Below are 23,057 nucleotides of genomic sequence, written 5' to 3' on the forward strand. Positions count from 1 at the left end.
GATGTGGGAGATAAGCAGGGACTAGATCCCAGAGGGACATCAAGTCATGTGAAGAAGCTTGTTTCATCTGAGAACAATTAAGAGGCCATTGAAGGATTGTAAGTCCAAGTCTATCTTAGAGTGGACATCTCCCTTCTAGACCTCTGGCTTTCCTCTTGGATCATAGAAAGTGTATTTGTCACATGAAAAGCAAAGTTACATTTGACCTATGGTTATATATACAGTAAGTTTTTATCGACATTTGCAGACTTCTACTTTATAAAATAATCATTTTATGTATTTAAAGGATAGGTATGGATTTATAAATAGAAGAGTTAAAATATTTATATTTCAATGCAGAAATGATTATATGAATTTGGGTTTGAAGTAAAAACAAAACCTATAGTAAATTTCAAATTTAAAAAGCAATTGGTAGATATCTAATATCTCCTGAGTAATTTGATATACCTAAGACTAGGCAGAAGCAAATCAATAATAACCTTCATCCAAGGAATTAAGTAATAAGAATTTTATAAAAGCTGCAAGTTGTGCTTTTGAAGGAATTTTAAATGAAAATTATTTTCAGTTCTTATTCTATTGAACTAAAGAATTTAAAGTCCCTTGCCCGGCCGGCTGTGGCTCAGCTGTTGAGCATCGACCTAGGATCCAGGCGATCGGGGTTTGATTCCCGGTCAGGGCACATGCCCAGGTTGCGGGCTGCAGCTGATCAATGACTCTCTCATCATTGATGTTTCTATCTCTCTCTCCCTCTCCTTTCCTCTCTCTGAAATCAATAAAGATATATTTAAAAAAAAAAAAAAAAAGAATTTAAAGTCCCACTCAACTAAAATAATATATGATGTTAAACATGTATTTTATTTATTTATTTATTTATTTATTAATTTATTTATTTATTTATTTATTTATTTATTTGGCTTAAGCAACAGAAATTTATTTTCTCACAGTTCTGGATCCAAGATTAGGGTGTCTGCAGGATTGATTCCTTTTGAGGGCCATGAGGAAAGAATCTGTTCTAGGCCTGTCTCCTTGTCTTGTGGATAGTCATTCTCTCTGTGTCTTCACATTGTCTTTCCTCTGTACATGTCAGTGTCCAAATTTCCTCTCCTCTTCTGCCATCTTGGATCTTGGGACATTCATTGCTTTTATTTTTATTTGTTTAAAGAATATGTCTTTATTGATTTTTTGGAGAGAGAAGGAGGGAGAGGGACAGAGAGATAGAAACATCAGTGAGAAAGAAACATGGATCAGCTGCCTCCTGCATGCCCCCTACTGGGGTTTGAGCCTGAAACCCAGGCATGTGCTCTGACCTCCTGGTTCCTAGGTCAACTCAACTGCTGAGCCACACTGAACATGCATTGCTTTTAAGGGACCAACATTTTTATAGTTTTAAGCTAACCTTTCAAGAACTAATTTTTTTTCTTTAAGAAAGTAAAGTTCCTTTTCTGAGTATAAATGTAAGAGATGCTTATTGGTGAAAATTTAGAAAACATATAGAAATCTTAAAATGCATTTATTCTAATCTCTTCCTTCCCAACTTTCATGTTAGTATCATTTTCTTTTTTTTAAAAAATCACCTTCTGCCTTGGGTGGCGTTGCTGAGTGGTTAGAGCATCAGCCGAGCACGGAAGGGTCATGGGTTCGATTTTGAGTCAAGGGCACGTACCTGGGTTGCAGGTTCTATCCTGGCCTGGTTAAGGCTTGTGCAGGAGGCAACCAATTGATGTGTCTCTCACATCAGTGTTTTTCTCTCTCCCCCTCCCTCCCTTCCACTCTCTAAAATCCATGGAAAAATATCCTCAAGTGAGGATTAATAAAAACAAACAAACAAATAAAAAAACACCTACTTTTTTGGTATTTATTGAGTAGTCAATTTTTGACATGATTCACCATTTCTTTGCTCTGACCATTGCATCCCACTCGTTTCTTTTGGGTTCATTTTCCTTACTAAAAGAAATCCTTGAGTAATTCTCTCAGTGAGGATCTATTAGTGATAGACTTCTTTTTTGTCCACAAATACTTTTTATTTCATTCTTACTCTTCAATTATAATTTAGCTAAATATGTTTGACAATTTTTTTCTTATACTACTTTATATATATTCTTGTATTCTGATATCTTACTGATGAGAAATCTAAAGGTACAATGATACATTTTGTTGTTGTTTTTTAAACATAGTCACCTTGGAAAACTGTACTTTTCCCCCTTAAAACATTTTTTAGATTGACTGTGCTGATACACCAAATGAATTAATGTAATTTTAAAAATAAGAAGTAAATGGTAAAGTTGGGAGTCATGAAATTCCAAAACAAAATCACCTAAGATTGCTACTTGAATATATATAGTGGTTAAGTGTTAAGTTTTGTAATATGCTGTACAGTGTCATATGTTTATTTTTGGCTTGTTTTCAAAGTGATATTTTGAGTTATATTTTAATTTAGATGGACTCCTACAATAGACCAGTGCTGTCCTATAGAAATTACTTTGATGACGGAAATGTTCTATATCTGCACTGTCTAATAAAGCAGCCACTAGACCCTGAGTGGTGCAATGTATTTATTATCTCTTTATCTCTTACCGAGTGAATAGAAGTTTTGAAATAATAACTTGATTAGTTTTAGGCCATATCATTTAAGGTAATTCATTTTTACATGATATTTTCCCCCAGAAATTTAAAGGTGATTAGCTTCTTTGTTTTAGTAAAGGTTTGACTATACAGTATAGGATTAGAAGAAAGTTATAAAACCATATGAGATTGTATATTTAGCTTACGGTTTGGTTTCTACATTATAGTCATATATTCAGTGTGTTTTGAAGTACTACATTAAGGTTGGTAGATCTTCTGAGGTTACTTTTTATAAAGTGTTAGTTCTTGAGTAAGAAGAATTCTAGGAATAACTCTTCAGGTTTCACTCTAATAAACAAGTGAATTTGTTAATAGTGCCTTCCGTTTTTCAGATTGCAGATAGAAGAATCTTCTAAACCTGTACGGCTATCACAACAACTGGACAAAGTTGTGACAACCAATTACAAACCTGTTGCCAATCATCAATACAATGTAAGTCTGTCTTTCTTCATTATGTTATATCTTTATTCTTTTCTATATCATAGACCTTGCTATCAGGTGCTTGAGTTATCCAGACTTAGTAAGGCATATGACAGTTTGTTAAGCTTAGAAATGATGTTCACTCTGTATCCTCAGTTATACTGTTTAAACTCCTCTTGATAAGTTTTTCAAAGAAATAAAACACTTTATTTTTCAGTGTTTCCAATGTTTTAAATAATGGTGTCCTTAATAAATAATAGTTTTACTTTTTTTCATTTTTATGTACCTTTATAACAGAGTTTTTAACATTTTGACCAAAAATTTAAAGGTCACAAAGCAATGGTAATTTTTCTCATTGATTATTAAGATTGCTTTGCATAGTTTCAGCTTTTACAGGCATTTTTTTTTTTTTTTTTAAATATACCTTTATTGATTTCAGAGAGAGGAAGGGAGAGGGAGAGATAGAAACATCAATGATGAGAGAGTCATTGCCTGCCTGCCTCCTGCACGTACCCCACTGGAGATCAAGCCTGCAACCTGGGCATGTGCCCTGACCTGGCATTGAACCCTGATCTCCTGGATCCTAGGTCGATGCTCAACCACTGAGCCACGCCCAGCCGGGCTCACAGGCATTTTTACAGTCTCACACTACCATGTACAGTGAGGACTGCCTAATGTTTTTTAAACCTTTTTTATTGAAGCATATCATATATACGATATGTATTTTTTTTTATAATGTACAGTACACACATATATTGTATACATATGTATACTTTGTGCCAGGCACTGTTCTGAGTGTCTCATAAATAGTGACACATTACCCTGTGAAGTAACTACTGGTATTATCATTTTATAGATGAAGTTACTGAGACACACAGAGGTTAGCTTACTTGAGGACACACAGCTGGTAATTAATCAGTCCAGCTGTTGAACCCTAGCCTGTTATAGGAGCCTTACTCTCAATTAACCAGCATGCTGTGTTGCTGCAGGTTATTAGCAATGCTAACAGAGCTAAGGGTTTTGGGTCTTGAAGTACCTGTAATGTAAGGAAAAATGTTATGATTCTCTGAAAATAAAATGAAGCCTAAGTTAAATCAAATAGCAATGAACAGTTGATATCTTGTGTCCTACTTTGTTGCTTAAGATCTTCTTAAAACTAAGTTTAGGAAATAATAAACTTCTTAAGAGTGGCCCAAACCACTACTTTATTTTTTTCTTTTGTTTTTATTTTTCTTTATTATTTATTTAGTTTTTGAACCACTACTTTATGATAGTTGAATTTCTTTCTTTTTTTCTTTTTAAAATATATCTTTATTGATTTCAGAGAGAGGAAGGGAGAGGGGGAGAGAGATAGAAACATCAATGATGAGAGAGTCATTGATCGGCTGCCTCCTCTATGCCCCCTACTGGGGGTGGAGCCTGAAGCCCAGGCATGTGCCCTGACTGGGAGTCGAATCACGATCTCCTGGATCATAGGTCAATACTCAACCACTGAGCTATGCTGGCCGGGCGATAGTTGAATTTCTTACAGTTATTTTATATGAGAGGTGGCAAATGCCTGCAGGGCCAGGTAAGCATCCTCAATGAGCAGAATGCTGAAATTTAAGAAGGTAAAATCCTAGGGACTGTGATGAACTGGAGTGCACATGCCCCTTCTAAACACATTCAAATTTTAAAAATTGCTACACTGTGTAGATTAAATAAAGCAAATCAAAGTTCAATTGTGTCCAACCAAACTTTAATTTTATAGCCTCTGGTTATGCTTTAGGAGAAATGTAAACTAAAGAAAAGGAGAGGCAAAGATAAGTGGAGACAGAACTGTCAGATTATCCAAGAGATGTATTTTTCTGTTATCTCTTGATTGAGACAAGTAGATAAAAATCTACTTTTTTGTCCTCTCATCTTTTCTACTCTTCAGTGTGAATACATGCAATTTTCTGAAGCCAAGTGAACATAGAGAAGTGTAAAATATTATAGGTCTTAATTGTCTTTACCTTTCTTTGTTAGTGTGCTTCTCCTGTGGCCCCTGACTGTGCTTTTTTTTCCATTTATGGGCCAACCTTCTATATACAGTTTCCACTCCTGTATGTTTTTATCACAGTGAGGACAATAAAGACCTTACTTTCCATAAGCTATAAAGAGAGAGAACCTTTCACAAAAGAAGTTTAGTAAGAAAGACAAGTACCCAAAGATGGATATGCAAAAGTATTTATTTCTATTTAAGATAGGAAAAGGTTGGAAACAAATGTTCAAAAATGAAGATTAGTTAAATACTTTAACAGTCATTATTTTTGCATGATAGGACTAGACCGTTTTTATCCTAATTTTCTTCTTTATAAAATGTTTTGAATTGACACAGTGAATATACACTGTTTGAATTGTTACAGTGGGCAGTAAAGCTTTTCTGTTGGATGGTGTTACTGGTGAGATGACAAGACCTTGGTTCTTGTTTTCTTGAAGGAAAGATTTCAATCAAGAGACAAAGTGTAGCAAAGCAAGCAAGAATTTACTGACCACAGCAGAATACACTCAGGACAGTGAAACAAGGAAGGGCTTAGAAGAAGCAACAAGGAGAGCCTAGGCTGGGTCAGAAAAGGGGCCTTGGAGACAGGTTCAGGGGGTTAGCCCAGGAGGAGCTGCCCCTACCCATTGCTCTCTTGGTTGCCAGCCATGTCGGGTCCCTTAGAGGGAAAGAGAAGGAGAAGAGAATGTCACAGGCTTGCTCTCCAGAGGGTACGCTGGGTTCTTTGCATGAAAGTATTCCTCTCTCTTTCTCTTTCTCTCTCTCTCTCTCTCTCTCTCTCTCTCTCTCTCTCTCTCTCTCTCTCTCTCTCTCTCTCTCTCTCTGGAGGTCTCTGGGGAGAGTCTCAATAGAATATTCATCAGCTTTCCAGGTATGCTCTTTCAGGGTCTTGGTCTCCAGTGATTGGTCATTGCCAGGGCAGGGGGTCATTAGTCAGTGCAGTTGTTCCTGAGGCTGCCACAGGGTCACTTGTCTGGTTTTGCTGCTGTTCTGGGCCTAGAGCTGAAATACAACTGAGGCCTAGATGTTATCTTTAAGGAGGAAACGTCAGGAAGTCTAATTTGCATGACCAGCGATATGAAAGGTCCAAACCACATGACCAGGGATATGCTAGGGAAGGAAAGATCAGCCTGGGGGCGAGGTCCGTGTTTTCTCACTTCTGCCTGTTGCTAGGCAGCCAAGGCTTTCTTTCCACTCTGGTGACTTTCTGTACCTGGTCCATCGTCCTTGCTCTGCTCATGTCTGTCTAACTGCCTATTACACTGGGGAAGGGAAGAAAGCTGTGGAAGCATTTTAGTACCTAGCCATGACAGTATCCTGCCACAATTATCTAAGATTTGTGTTCTCTCAACAACAGATGTTTTTTAAGTGCCTCTTCAGACCCCAGTAGGGTATGTCTCTGCTATAATCTTCTTCTTTTAAATTCCACTGCAAGAATCACTTTTGTTATACTGCTATAGACCATAATTTCTGAAGCAAAAGAAAAATCTCTTAGGTCAGTCAAAGCTGGCACCTTGCTAGTATGAAGTCTCTGACCTTTTCCCTAGTTTATATTCTTAGTGACACTGGCACTATAACTTTACCTGGCAGGCATAGAAGATAGGTTCCAGATGTCATATTTTGAGAATGTTTTTACTTTCCTTTTCTCCTTTTTTTTTCTTTAATAAAATATGAATGCATTGTATTCTGAACTCCTTGTTAGGATATAAAGCTGAAACATCCACTTTAAAGACTTTTAAACATTAAGTGACTTTTCAGTTCATGACATCAACCTTTGTTAAGGTTGTCATAGTGTAGATGAGTCATTATGCTAATGTAATTATAGTAATGGGTCATATAGTAATTTTTATTAAAATTTTCTTTACACAAAAACAAAGACTGTACCCTGCCACATTGCATTATTTGAATGTTTAGTAATTTTTTCCATGGGAGTGTATTAGAGTGGATGGAGGTACCTGCATAGCTTTTAAAAGCATATTTAGTATTACAGTATAATACCAGCTGTAGGAAGAGTATAAAACTTTTTGTTATTCTTAACACAAAGGGATATTTATTTTTCTAAAAGATTGTGAAACATCAACATAGTTCAACAAGAATGATTTAGAAGTTGTATAATTAAGACATTCAATTAAAAAATTTAAACTCTATGTAAACATGAATCCCAGTGTTTTATTTTAACAGTTGATGTTCTTTGAATACATTTTCAGGATAAAAATAAGAGGGAAAATGAGTGCCAAAAATAAAAGGGGGGGTGGAAAATGTTATATGTATTTGTAAAGCTATATCTCTACATTCGATCAGAAAGAAACCACCTTGCATTCACCCCCAGAAACTTTCCGCCCACCTGTGACACATATGGGTATATATGTACCCATTTGTACATGGAGCTGTTCTAAGCATTACATTTAAATTCATCTCTTTAGTTCATGAACTCTGTGGGATATAATACCTACATACTTGCCATTTGGAAAACATTTATTGGGTCAAAAAGAAACATTAATTTTATTTGAATCTCTTTAAAGGGAAAAAGTTGTGTGAAAAGGATTTTTTGTTAAAGGAATTTGTAGATTCTGGTTATACATTCCCCTGCCCCTTTTCAAAATTGACATTGCATTTAATATATTAATGTTTGGAACCTTTACGTATTTGTTTAATCCTGCACTTGGCAAACATTTTAATATTAAATCCCTCCCCCCCCATTATTTGAAGTAATGAAAACAAACTTTGGGAAATAATACATTGTCTAAGTAGGATTTACAAGAGGACCCATTGAGTGCTGGAGTGGGAAATATTTAAACTTGTATTTATCTTGTTTTTCACCTAATAAAGGAAAGAAGTTGAGTTTTAGAAATATTTACTATGTGAAGTGACCCTGGCATCCATATGCAGTCCCTGTGCTAGTCAGTTTTCAGCAGAAGGGTAGAAATTGTACCACATAGTGGTGCTTTCAGCAGCTCACATTTACATTTGCTTTCAACTTTTTATTTTGACGCTAAATTCAGGAATTTACAGATTGTAATATCTTTTATTAGCTAAACTCAACCTAAAAAACGAACAAATGGTTTTAAAAGATTTCTGCAAAGAAACTATAGATTAAAGACAATACTTATAAAGCACATATATGTAAACAAGAAAGTAGAAAAACTGACATTCTTTTACTTCTAAAATGATCTCTTTGTCAGTCACTTTATGATGTAATCCAGTCTGACAAGAACTTGGCCCTTCCAAAAGGAAAATATCAATACCATTTTAAATTTGGCTTGTCATTTCTGTCTTCAGTGATGATTCAGTTAGCGTCTATCATAGAAACAAAAACAACTAAATATTTCAAGGAGAAAAGGATTTAATGTAGGGGATCGGTTATAAATGGTATGCCAATCAGTACAGAATCGAAAGGGTGGAGTTGAAAAAGGGTTGGTTACTAGAGATCAGGAAGCTATTGCTACTGGAGGTGCTCCCGCAAGCACAAAGAAAGAAAAAAAAATCTCTCTGCTTCCTGCCTTCCTTCTCCCATTGGCAGAACCCCAGCTGGAAACCAGCTGGCAAGGGAGTCTTGGAAGTGTAGCCTGCAGTTCCCCACTGCCACCATCCCCCAAGGCCTGGAGCTGAAGACTTGTCGAAAATAACTGACATAGAGACCCTTGGCGTGTGTGTGTGTGTGTGTGTGTGTGTGTGTGTGTGTGTGTGTGTGTGTGTGTGTGACCTTAATTATATTAGCTCTTGTTGTTAGGAAGCTTGCCACACCGGCCAGGGTGAGACAGGGACTTTTTATAGTTCTGTATGCCATCTCCTGTTGGGGGTGGGGGCAAAAATGATACCTAGGGGGATACCAGGAAGTTTCTTTCCTCCAAACCTGAGGCTTTTAAAAAGAATATTTTCTTGTCTTGCCCGGCCGGGCGTGGCTCAGCGGTTGAGCGTCGACCTAGGATCCAGGCGATCAGGGTTCGATTCCCGGTCAGGGCACATGCCCGGGTTGCGGGCTGCAGCCGATCAATGACTCTCTCATCATTGATGTTTCTCTCTCTCTCTCCCTCTCCTTTCCTCTCTCTGAAATCAATAAAGATATATTTTAAAAAAGAAAAGAAAAAGGAATATTTTCTTGTCTTTATCTTGCCCTTCATGCCACCCCTGCCTTAGCTTGAAACAAAGATTTATCTCTCCTAGAAAATATTAACTAGAAAATTATTGTTGGAAGGAATAGAATTATTACATAAAATCTTGAGGCAAGTACCCGGAAACTAGAGAGAAAATTCATTTTTATGTATACTCTAGTTCCTTTAATGTGGCAACCAACTTAGTCTTCAGAATTAAGGTTATTGGAGGGCTTGGGAGATTTATTATTTATTTACTTTTAGTTATATGTATTAATATGGAGTTTTGCTGATTAAAATAGATGCCTGGAGGACTATATCATAAAGGCCTTTCAGCAGTATTTGCCTTTTGTACTATAGTATAAGTAAACTACATGCTTTTGTCCATTTGAATTTGTGCACCAAGGATTGACCGACTCTTAAAAAGAATTAATTTTCACACACTAGGTAGAAATAGAAGCATTGGGGGTAGGGATCTTTCATAAGGATTTAAAATGCAAATCATGATAATTAAGGCTGTCATGTTTGCTTCAAAAGTTAAAAGCCTGCACAAAGACTGTCTTGACAAAGCAATCAAAGTATTTCTGCAAACAACAATCTAGAATTTACAGACATTTGTATTATAATATTGTAATTGGCAGTGAATTGGCAGTGAGTGGCATTTATAATTTTAGTGATTGAGGTTTCAGTAATGACTATTGAACATCTGTATACCACATCCACAATGGATTTTAAACATTTAGTTGCATTTTAGTCTTGAATAATTTGTTTTCTCTTGTGAAAGTAAAATTGTGTATGATGGGTTTTTGGATTATAAAAATTTGTAACTGGAGACATTTAAATTTCTTTCTTAATTGACATTTCTATACAGCTGGTTATACAGTGATCTGTCGTCATTAAGGGCAGATAAAATCTTGGTGATGAAAGTCACATAAAAGTTTTTTCTAGTCTAATAACTGTCCTAATATTTTGTGGTGGCTGCTAACAAGTTAGATATCTGACTGCTTTGAGTACTATTTTCTTACAATGCCAGTGTCCCAGTGCACCAGTACAAAACAGAATGCCCAAAGGGAAAAGAGCTAAAGAGAAGAAATAACATTCTCAAACTGTAGCCTTCTAAATAGTTCATATCATTTGTAGTTTATTTATAGAATCAATTTTATTTGTAGTACAAAGTTGTAAGTACAATATTAAGATTATTATTTCTGCCCCGGCTAGGTAGCTCAGTTGATTAGAATGCCATCCCTATACACCAAGTCCCCCCCCCCCCCCACACACACACACACACTTCCTCTCTCAAATCAGTAAATAAAAAAATTTTTTTAAAATATTATCATTTCTACTATGTTTAGATTTTAAAAGAAAAGTTACCTCAGGAACATTAGTTTTGTCCCGAGTATAAACTTAGTAATTTAATGATTATGGAAGTCATTTAAGTCCCTTTTATAATTACATATACATTGGAACTACCTGATACCACAGAGCAGAATTTGGATTATGAGCCTGTCTTGGAAATTATCAAAAAAGATTTAGCTAATGCTGTAGTACAAAAAGTTTGTTGTAAAACAATCTTTTCTAGGTTATTGCATAGTGTAGGCCCTGAAAGCATTAAAGAGATGTTCTACTTCACTTTTGTTTTCAAATAAACATAAGGTTAAATTTCTAGTACTTACATTTCTCTAATGAGGAAAATTTCCATTTTGTCATTGCTGTTATTATTTAATATGTCTGGGTTTTCAGATTATACTTTTAAGTGTTTTAATTTCACTAGTCAAAGTAAAGTTAGGCTGCACTGCCCTTAGGTATTGACCTGTTTTTCCCTAATTTAAAGTAGGAAAACACCAACATTAATGCAGTATTTTTGAGATTGAAGCATGTAAACCAAGATTAAAAGAATAAAGATCTGGGTAGAATTTGGTACTTTTCTCACTACTTATTAACCTTGCTAATCACAGCTTAACCTGACCCTTAATCTTATCTTTTCAGCTTTGATTTTTTTTTTTTATAGGTTTGAGACCAATTTATTTGTTGTTGTTGTTTTTATATATATATATATCTTTATTGATTTCCGAGAGAGGAAAGGAGAGGGAGAGAGATAGAAACATCAATGATGAGAGAGTCATTGATCAAGCCCGCAACCCGGGCATGTGCCCTGACCGGGAATCGAACCCCAGTCGCCTGGATCCCAGGTCGATGCTCAACCGCTGAGCCATGCCCAGCCGGGCTGATTTTAATGTTTCTTTCTAACTTATTTTAAATTCTTACCTTTGATTCAGGCCTTCTTGGGTCTGACATGTGGCTCTAGGTTTGAGACAACTTAATAACAAACACTTAAAAGTGTTTCTCTCTGCTGCCAAGTAGCATGTCAGCCCTCTCTGAAGTGGGCCCTCTTGCTTTATTAGCAGGTTTCTTCATTTGAAAACATTTTTTTTCTATTAATCTTCCTAGCTTCCCCAGTCATTTTACATAAGACAGAGACTTCTTAGGGTGGAAGCTGAATATATCATCACTTCTCTTTCATGTTTCCTGAATTTAACTCTTTCTTCTTTCAGCATAAATTAAAGCTGGGAAGGGAGGGCAGACAATATCACGCAACTGTGCCTCCAAACAGAGAATACAAAAGCCTAACACTGGTCTTTTGCTAGGTCCCCTCTTCCTTTCTGTTTTTCCTGAGAACTAATGGCCTTTGGCTAAGTGAAATTCCACGTCCCACTCAAGCCTGTGAGAAAGGAATAGGCTTGCCCTCTTTAGTCTGATTCTCTCACCCTCTGTTTTCTTGATCCCAAGTTAAGTTTTCCTTCTCCCACACTTGACCAGAATAAAGGGTTATAACAGCTTCATCCCCTGGTCCAGACTTGTTCCTACTTTTTTAGCAGGCTCCCTTTCTAGACTGTCCATCACAATATAAAACGTAAACCCATTCAAGTGCAGTGCAACAGTGGAAGGGGATTTCAGGGTGTAAACTAAGTACAATTGTAACCAGGGAAAATAGATATATTTTAGTCATTGGTCTGTAAAACCAGGCTTAAAATATTAATCCCTTAAGCATTCCATGATATCCAAAGACCCTCGTGCTTGGACTTACGGGTTTTGTCCTGTCTATCACGCTTTCTTTCTCCATCATACAGCCATTCTCTTAGTTCTATCCTTCTTTTGATCCTAGAGAAAGATAATTCTTTCTTGAATGGACCTTAGGTCTATCCCTTCTGGGCCCCTTGCAGCTTCCTTTCTTGCTGAATTGGGGCAGACTCTGTATTTCTGCCTTTGCCCTTAAATGCATTTTTTTTTCATCTATTTCTTCATCTTTCCCACACTGGGAAGACTGGATTTTCTTTCTGGTCATAGGTTTATGTGATCTCTTCTCTCTAGTCTTGCTTCTAGCTTTTCTCGTTCCTCTGTTCTTCTCTAATAAATCCTTTTTAGCTGCCCAGAGTTGTTTTCTTTTATGCTCTTTCCACCCAGAAAATGTAGAGACTGGCTTGATTTCATTCCTCTCCAGCCATACAGTCTGTGTCATGCATGTGCATTTTTTTTTCAGCATCATGATCTTGTCATAGGTAGCTCTGTGATCTATTACTACATTTAAAATGCTCAAGGTCCTCTATATACATTTTAATATATGATCCCCAAGAAAGGGATAATTTTATAAGAGGCTATCTTATTTGTTCTGTATCTTAGTGCAGTGCAAAGCCCATACACGGTCCATGCTTAATATTTTAAAGAGATGATGTATTTCTTTTTAATTTAAGATATACAGTGTGTTACTTTGATAAATTTATATATTGTAATGTGATTGGCCTAGTGATATTTATCATATTACATAATTATAGTACAATATTGTGTATATTCATTACACTGTGCACTAGATCTCTGTAGCTTATTTACTACTTGTTGCAAGTTTGTATATTTAAAAACCCTCAGTCTTATCTCCCTACCTCCTGAGATGAATAGATTTTTTTTGCCCTCAAGGTCTACATATTAAAAAAATTAAGACAATTGTTAGACCTTTTTCTTTGTCTAGTTTCTAACTTTATTTAATTGAAAGACAGATATTCTTTGTTGTCATGCTTATCTCTTGCCACTAATTTGAAAATTTCTGATTATAAGATAAATTTTTAGTCTTAACATCAGTAGGAACTAAATTTTATCATTTTGATAACAAATCGCTATTGCTAAAATAGAGAGAGTAAGCCTGCCTAACTGTATGAGGCTGGAATTTATGCAGTAATTTATTATAAGTTTTGAACTGCATTTCATGACTTTGGAAGCTAGCACCTAGATTATAGTTATTCCAGTGGATGCATAGCAGATTGCTCTCTCGCAGCTGTCACCTGCCAATGCTTTATTTACCAGGTGGGCTGCTGTAGTTTATATATAGTTCTTCTGACAAGTTCCTGGTGCCTTATCAAAATGAAGTGTTTCTAAGAAAACTAAAGCTTAATCAACTGAAAGTCTGCATGTTTTCAATAAAAGAATAATTTTTACAAATGAACAAGTCCCTGGATGGTAACACTAGAAGTAAGTCCATACATTCCCTTAGTGCCATTGTTTACTTCATTTTATAGAAGAAACAAGTTCAGGGAGGTCACACAGTTGGGGTGAGAAATGGCCTCCTGTCACTGCCCACGCTCTTGGTTTTTTACCAATGCTTCACAAACTTGTCACTTCCTAGAGAACCTGTTCTATGATCTGCCAGCCTCTTAACCTTCTTCCTGCCCCTAAGACCCTCAGTTTTGAAAGATGTCACGTACTAAACTGCATTTGTTGGATATACTTCATGTATTTTGGGTAATCAAAAACAGAACAACTTCAAGTTAGACTTTCTGATTGATATGAGCTAACCAGTAGCCACACTGAATTGATAGAATTTTGGCAAAGAAAGCCTTTTTGGGGAGAAATGGACACATTACATAAAGCTAAATATAGTAAATAGTGAAAATGGTTTATAGGTCAGCATTAATACTGATCTAAGACTTCTTAGAGCCTTAAAGATCTGAGGCGCCCTGGGAGCAATGAGGACCCTAGGTTCTGAACCACTGCTCTTAAACCTGCTACCTTGCAGTTTAAAATCTAACAGTTATTTTGATGGCTAAAAAGAAAATGCCTGTGTTTCAGAGTGAGCATGTTGAATTGATGCTTTTATTTCTTTTGCTTTTTGCACATAGATTGAATATGAAAGGAAAAAGAAAGAAGATGGAAAACGAGCTCGAGCTGATAAACAATATGTTTTAGACATGCTATTTTCGGCTTTTGAGAAACATCAGTATTATAATCTTAAGGACTTGGTGGACATCACAAAACAGCCTGTGGTATGTATATGCTCACATTGATCCTTTAAATGTGTCCTGCTTCATTAACAAAGCATCACTGAAGAGAGGTATGTCATCTGTGAGTTCCTATGCACCTATGCTAATGGCTGAAAAGATGTCTTGATGCAGCTTCTCTTGTTTAGAACATGAGTTTTATTGTTTTGAATTTTAAGTATCTAATATCAATAGTTTCATATAAAGAAAAGGTGGATTTACCATCCTTTTGACTGATTCTTAACATTAAGCCTGAAGTCTTTGTTTATATCATTTCTGGTCTTTCTTTTGTTCTCCTAGCTGCCTCCAGAAAAGCTCAATTCCTTTTTTTAATTGGAAAAACAAATGTGTCTCAGAAGAATCATATTCTTTTAATCATACTGGTTTGTCACAGTGAGAGAGTTTATTTCCACCTTGCGGGCTATTCTCCAGTGGATTTTTAAAAATCAGAATCTACCTAGCACTAGCATTAGGTCCTTTTAAACTGGCAGTACTGCCTCGTGATGCTTGTTGAGACCGTAGGTAGGTTTGCCTGTTCTCCATTTTTTTAAGGGAAAATTTAATAAATTGATATTTTCAAAATCTTGTTTGTTCTATAAATAATCATTTTTTAAAACTTTTTAAAAAATATTTTTTTTTCAGGGAGAGGGGGAGAGAGATTGAAACATCAATGATGAGTCATTGATCAGCTGCCTCCTGCACGCCCCCTGCTGGGAATTGAGCCCAAAACCCGGGCATGTGCCTTGACCGGAATCAAACCGAGATCTCCTGGATCATAAGTCAATGCTCAACGGCTGAGCTGCACCAGCCAGGCAAAAACTTTTTAACATAACCAAATCATGACTTATCAAAGGGTTGGTACATTTTTTTCCAATTTATTCAAAGCTATAGCAAATGATTTATGAAACTTCAGTATTGATTGTGCAGTTTCCCATTTCTGCAGAGATTTCTCTACTCATGTACTTCAACCTTTTACTCTTTCATTAAGGAATTAATTTAAATTCCAAAAGATACAGTTTCTTTTAATAAACAGCAGGAAAGTGCTCATGCTGCAGTATTATCAACTCATCTTAATGACTTCACTCCCTTTAGCATCAAAGCCTCAGAAACGGCATTCCAAGCTAGAAAAAAAAATTGAAATAGAATAATTTATTAGCTAAGCTGTGTTTCTTCTGATTTTAATGAAGTTTATCCTTGTGTTTTATGTAAATATGAAAAAGTCAATCCAGAAACTCTGAGTGCAAACAATATATTCTCATGAATAACACACATGCATATATATGTACATATATGATATTTATATATGAAATATATATATTCATATATATATATATATATATATATATGAAAATAGACATCGGTAGAGGGACATTCAGAAAGGACTAGTGAAAGAATTCCTTTGCCTTGACATGCAGTGGCATGTTTTTAAAGTTTATTATTCATCTTGCATCAAAGAAAAGGAATAACTAGTAATGCTCTCAATTTTGGTTCTTCAGATCATTTTTATGTGGTGTTACTCACTGAATCTCTTATAATAGAGCTTTCTTTAATTTATGGGTTGTAGTAACCTCTTGAATATATGCAAAAAGGTATGGGTTTTTCTGGGGAACAGATCCATAGTTTATATCAGGTTCTCATAGAGGGCCTAGGACTCTCAAAGAGCTTGTGAACCACTGGTCTAGAAACTAAACTATCATTATTATTATTTTTAATCCTCACCCAAGGATATTTTTCCCATTGCTTTTCGGGGTGTGGGGGGGAGAGAAGCATCGATGTGAGAGAGACACATTGATTGGTTGCCTTCTGCCCACACCCTGACTGGGCCCGGGGATTGAACCTGCAATCCAGGTACGTGCCCTTGACCAGGAATCAAACCCCCGACCCTTCGGTCTATGGGCCGACACTCTCACCACTGAGCTTAACTGGCCAAGGCTAGTTATACTTTCTTAAAGTTATATTTCAGTGGATTTATTATATTCACAGAGTTGTATAACTATCAACCACAAGCATTTTCTTCACTCCAGAAAGAAACCCCGTACCAATTAGCAATCACTCCCCTTTTCCTCTTATTCTACTAGTCAACTAGGCAACCACTAGTCTACTTTCTGTCCCTATAGATTTGCCTATTCTGGATGTTTCATGTAAATGGAACTATATAATATATGCTCTCTTATGACTGGCTTCTCTCATTTAGACATAATGTTTCAAGTTTTACCCATGTTGTGGCATGTGCCAGTATTTCATTCTTTTTTATTTCCAATTAGTATATACCATTATATGGATATGTAACATTTTATTTATCCATTCACCCATGGCTGGACATTTGACCTGTTTTCACTTTTTCACTATTATGATAAGCTCCTCTGACAATTCATATACAAGTTTTTGTGTGAACATATGTTTTTATTTCTCTTGGGAGTAGAATTGCTGGATCATTTTGGTAACTCTTTTTAACCTGAGGGACTGCCAGATGGTCATCAGTCCTTCTTTAATCCTTAGCCAGCAAAAACTTTTATCTACTATTGCCCTAAAATAAATCTTTACTCCCTATTCCAAATATTTTAAGGTGAATAATGCTTCATCATTGGGAGTGCTAGGTAATTTACTGAAAATTCTCTCTTGATAAAATCTATACCTACAGAATCTCTTTGCTTGCCATTTAGTTTCTATCAACATTTCAAATAGATAGTAATAACTATGAAAAGATATTTTGTACATTTAAAACTATACGTCACACCAAATGTAATAATAGATAGTTGCCATGGTTCTAAATGCAAGAAATCATCTTTAAATTCCAAAAGGAGCTTTTTATATTTTTTTTTCTTCATCTATTAAGTTTTGGATATCTCTTTTTGTATTTTCCCTGTTAACTGTTTCAATATTAACTATTTTTTTTCTCAGAAGCCATCATATCCCAGCTTTGGAATACCTTACATTATTCTAAGGTTATATTATGTTCAGCATATAAATAAACTAATATAATTTAGAAAGCATGTCATTAAGCAATATAGTTAAAATTAAAAGTTTTGGCTCAAAGGAAGTAAACTTTATGTATTTGAAATATGCAAACAACTTTGCCGATTCCAGATAGATGAAGTGTTACTAAAAGTAAGATGATTGCCCTAGCCAGTTTGGCTCAGTGGTTGGAGCATCGGCCTGAGGACTGAAGGGTCTCGAGTTTGATTCCGGTCAAGGGCATGTACCTCGGTTGCAGGCTCAATCCCCAGCCCATCAGGGTGAGTGTGGGAAGCAACCAGTCGATGTGTCTCACATCAGTGTTTCTCTCTCTCTGCCTCTCCCTCTCCCTTCTACTCTCTAAAAAATCAATGGAAAAATATCTTCATGTGAGGATTAACAACAACAAAAGAAAGATGATTTACCAGCATACAAATACTAATGAAATCATTGTTTTCTCAGAACTTGGATTAAGCCATAAAGTATGGCAGGAGTTGATAGGGTTTGTACCTTGACCATTTTATTACCCATCATCTGTCTGTTTCTTAAGAGTGTTACAAAGAAAGGAATGCAGCCAGTGGGACCCTGAGAGGAAGACAGGGAGCAGGATCTAGTAAGAAAGCAGAGGTGAAGCCAAAAGAAGGAAAAGAGGAGAAAAATGCTAAGGTGACTCATATTCCAGAGACGTCCCCAGTATCACCTTCCCTCTCCTCTTCACAATTTTCTATATTTACAGGAGTGAAAACCTATGTTGTCTTTCTTCACAGCTTATGCCTAAAGTGTAGTTTATTTTTTAATGAAAGAATTTTGTGCCTTGGAGCCACTAACACCTTCATCAGTAAGTTCTCTGTTCTGTTGACCTTGCTTAAAAGGGTCATAGTCAGTCACACAAAAATCATATAAGCATGAACTGATACTTTGACATTATCACAGAACTAGCTGGCAACGCCCTTTGTGCCCTTGGGTCACTTTATAAGAAGTGTATGGTGGTTTCCCTTTGTGACTGTATTTTTTTTTTTTTTTAATATATCTTTATTGATTACAGAGAGAGGAAAAGAGAGGGAGAGAGAGATAGAAACATCAATGATGAGAGAGTCATTGATCAGCTGCCTCCTGGGGATCAAGCCCACAACCCGGGCATGTGCCATGACCGGGAATCGAACCCCGATGGCCTGGATCCTAGGTCGACGCTCACCCGCTGAGCCACGCCTGGCCAGGCCCTTTGTGACTGTATTAACATGTGCTGTCTTTGGTGTAGATTTGTCTATCGCATATTCAGTCCAACCTTCTTGGGAACATTTTGTGACTAGAAGTCTAGTAAGGTCATGTTATTGGCTTACTACCTAAAGCAGTATTACTTGGTGATCAGCTTCCTATCAAAGTTATATCTTTTTTATCAACTTCTAAGAATTTAGATATAGTAAATTTATTATTATTTATGCAATGCTTAAATTAACTCTGAAATTCCTCACAAAATGAAATTCAGATAAATCCTCCATTTGGTTGGCAGAGCAGTAGAGGAAAACATGATACAAGAAGTGGCCAGGGTGGAGGAAGGGAAGGAAGGAGAAAGAGACACCGAAATAGGCTCCTATGCCTTGTGACTCTGCATAGGTTTGTCTTGATCTTGGGGGGGGCGGGGAATTAGGGATTCGATCTGTGTATTTCTGCCTTTTTCGCCGCCACAATTGTATCTTGACTCACAAATGCAAACCACATCCTGTCACTTGACTTCTTTGGTTCAGCATGTCCTTTGCCTTTTCCTTCCAAGAAAGCGGTAATATTCTATCCCTTTTTCTCTGCATGCGGACTTACTGTAAATACTCTCCCACACATCCCTTTGATGAAGAACTGCTGGACCTCAGCCAGTTTATTCAAATCTTGTTCTGCAGCACTGTGGAGCCAGCAGTGTGAAATCTCTCCGACCCTATGTGATGTAGTGGTGATCTACTCAGTTCTGGAATTCTTTGTTTAAGATAGAAGTAGTCAGTCAAAAGATTAAATTGAAAAGTCAATGTTTAGAGTAAGTGAGAGGAGAACAGTTTCTCCTGATCCCTGCACAGAATTGCCTTTCAATTCAAATGGTCAAATATACACTCTCAAAGAACCTACCATCTTGACTCAGTTAGGTGCCCCTTCTCAGTGCTCCCATAATGTCCCATGTGCACGTCCTTATTACTGTGCACCTGTTTTATTTGATTGCCTGTTTATATGCCTCAGTCTCCCACCCCACATATCCTTATCTTAAACTGTGAACTCTGTGAGGATAAAAACTGACTGTACTTCTCTACCTGGCATATAGTAAGTGCTAAAATAAGTATTTGTGTGAATATGTGAATTTTTAAAAAGGAAAGTTAATCTTCAATCCTGTTAGAACCTTTAAAATTTCCTCCTCAGTTAGCTTTGTCTCAAACAATATTTTAGCACTGTAATACAAATTTTAGTAATAAATGTCATTCAAATTCAGGTGATACAATTTAATCAGTCACCTTTTCTCAAACTGGGTCATTGCTTTATAAGTTAATTAGAGCCTGAATTCTAAAAATGAAAACAGAACTAGAGCTAGCTTAGTTTATTCTATACCTTCTAAGTGATGTCCCCTCAACCACCTCCTTCTCCAGTTCTCTTAGCTCCCTTGTTTGCTCTTAGCACACCCTGTCCATTCAGCATAAGTGGCTGAGCCTCTGTAATGTGCAGGCAGGTACTATAACAGGAACATGGTTTGATGGGAAAGAGAGACATGTAAATAATGGATTATAATATATTATGAGGGCTATGTTGTTGCGAGCTGGGACTGTTAGGGAAAGTTTCTCGGAGAAAGTGACCTTTCTGCCGAACTTGAAAGAGGAGTTTAGATTTGAGGGAAGGGGATAAGCATTACAGGAAAAGGGAACAGCATATGGTAGAAACTAGAAGCCAGCAGACACAGAAATGGCAAGTATGTATAAAGGGAAGGATTAGAAGATGAGGCCAAAGGTAAAAGGCAGAGCTGACTAGGTTCCTCTAAAAAGTTTGGAGTTTAGCCTGTAGGCCAAGGGGGAAGTCATTGAAATTTTTTTTTTTTCTTGTCTTAGAACACATGTTTTGTTTTTGTTTTTTATTTTTATTTTTTGTTTTTTAATTTTATTTTTGTTTAAAATATTACAGAAAGTTTTTAAACAGAGGAATGATACGATCTCACTGTTCTCCTTTGTGTCTTCCCTTCAGGGATTTTCTGTCCTTGTTTTTCCTGACTTTACTACTACTTTTCTGCCAATGTTTTGTGCAAGTTAATTCATTTAGTTAGAGTTAAATGGTCTTAGGTTGCATTTGGGAACATTCTAAAACTCCAGAGTTTTTTGTTCCCCCTACCCCCCAAAAAAAGAATTCTGTACCATGGCTAGATAATGTGACCCTAATCCTGTCTTGTTACCTAACAAATTGACAGACTGAATATCTCATTCCTTTCTTACTGTAAAAAAGGAAGAGTGACATTTTCATAAAAAACAAAATACTCCATAACCTTTTAATATACTAGTTTAGCAAAATGAAGGTGGACTACACATGAAAACAACTGAATTTTTACTTAATATTTTGTGTGTAACCCTTTTTAGGCTTTTCGTTCTATATCTAGATTATAAATGGGTGCACTAGACTTGAAGTCAAGAGAGCTTCTGTCACCCCTGGCCAGTGTGACTCAGTTGCCCTGTGCACCAAAAGGTCGCTGGTAAGATTCCCAATCAGGGCACGTGCCCAGATTGTGTGTTCAGTCCCTGGTCAGGATGTGTGCTGGAGGCAACTGATAGATGTTTCACTCTCACAGCAATGTTTCTCTCTCTCTCTCTCTCTCTCCCCCCCTTCCTCTCTTTCTAAAATATATATAAAAACTTTTTTTTTTTTTTTTAAAAAGAACTTCTATCAGGCAACCACAATGCTCCTGGTGATTGTTTTTTTTTACTTTTGGCCTATTGCAAAGCATCCACAGTTGTATGATTGTTTGTGCACAGGGTCTTAGCCAGTCTCACAATAAACCATTCTTTGGAATTTTACAAAGATGTCATCCTTGGCATCTAAACTGAAAATCATTTGTGCCCACCCATTATTTTTCATTTATGAATCCTGTTTAATTAGAAAGTAGTTTATGAAGTGTCCCATTTTTTAAATGTAATTTGAAGTGGCAGATGGCAGACCTGCACATGACCTGGATGTCTCAAGCCTTTTTGCTTACTCATGCACACGGGTCCTTTGGTAAAGCCAACTGCAGGTGTGGGAGGCAAGCAGGCCTCCTCCCCAGAAACCCGGGCCTCATTTGGTTCATTGCTGCCACCTGCTGGGGCCTGGCCACTGGAATGGGAAGGTTGCTCAAGCCGTAGAGAACTAAGCCTGTCCAGGGCCCGATAAGGAACCCGTGTGTGGTTCCAGTGCTAATCAGCTATTAGTTCTAGGTAACATCCTATCCCTAAATGAAAGGACTTTATAAACTATAGAGCATTATACCAGTGTAGGGTGTTGTTAGATTATGTTGGTTAACACAGTCTCCAGCAGTGGTGAGGCTCCGGAGAACACTTTAGGGACTCAAATATCCTAGAGTATTAGAGCTGAGAGAATCCTTGAAGCAGGTCCTGTGGAACTTAGGTTAAATCAGTCTCTTAGGGGCTTTTGAAAATGCAGATTCCCAGGCCTGGGCACAGAGATTTTGATTCACTAGGCCTAAAATTAGGTTTATTTAACAGGCTTCCCATGAGGTCCTGATGCAGGTACTATAGCACCACACTCCAGAAGGGCACTGCCTTAAACATTATCTAGGTAAGAGCTTGTCAGCCATTTTTCTAATTAGTGCCTCATTTCAATAAAAAAGTATGACATCTTTCATCAATGGGATGAGTCACTATAATACTGTAACTGGTTCTTTGAAGTATACACACAAAAATTGTTGGATTGGTTCTGTAGCAGAAAAAAATCACTTTTAAATAATTAACTTCTCCAAGAAAGAGGTACAGTACTATAATTTATACTGGTCGGTTTATAATTGGTACTTTTTGGTCTTAGGCATTGGCAAGCAGAGGTAGGCTTTAGTATTACATTTATCATAGCGATCATTTCCATGAATATAGTAATCATTTGATTAATATCTATTGAGTTTATTGAGAGTTCTGCCCTACATTATCACTTACCTCTTTCCTTCAGAGGAGCCAAGCACAGGAAAGCTGCAGCCCTCATGGTTTTTAACATGTCTTATTATCACTTTTTTTTTCTCCTTTTTATTGAATTTATTGGGATGATTCTGCTTAACAAAATTATACAAGTTTCAGGTGCACAACTCTACAACACATCATCTCTATACTATTATTGTGTGTTCACCATCCCCAATCAAGCCTCTGTCCATCTTCATTTATCCCTCCTATACCCTCCTCCAACTCCCTCCATTCTTCCTGGAACCCCCTTCCAGCCCCCCCAACCCACCCTGGGCAATCACCACACTGTTACACTTCTTGTCCCTTACCCTATCTTGACAAGCTTGGCCAAGATATAGTAGTAAACACAAATAATGACTTTTCTTATTACACAGGAAAAATAAGTGTCCTGATAGCAAGTTTGAAAACTCACCTCAAAACAGAATTCTGGATACCTATCATATGTTTGCCTCATAGAATATTATTATTC

General features: G+C 36.7%; 1 protein-coding gene across 1 annotated transcript in view; it reads left to right on the top strand.

Annotated features, from left to right (window-relative positions):
* GTF2F2 (general transcription factor IIF subunit 2) overlaps positions 1-23,057 on the top strand; it is a 135,563-nt gene that overhangs the window by 109,460 nt on the left and 3,046 nt on the right. The window contains exons 6-7 of the mRNA XM_081124600.1: positions 2,955-3,054; positions 14,322-14,465. Of these exons, the coding sequence (XP_080980726.1) occupies positions 2,955-3,054; positions 14,322-14,465 (244 nt within the window). The remainder of the gene's footprint in view (positions 1-2,954; positions 3,055-14,321; positions 14,466-23,057) is intronic.

This window comes from Miniopterus schreibersii (assembly GCF_964146895.1).
Source record: "Miniopterus schreibersii genome assembly, chromosome: 2".
Lineage (NCBI taxonomy): Eukaryota > Metazoa > Chordata > Mammalia > Chiroptera > Miniopteridae > Miniopterus > Miniopterus schreibersii.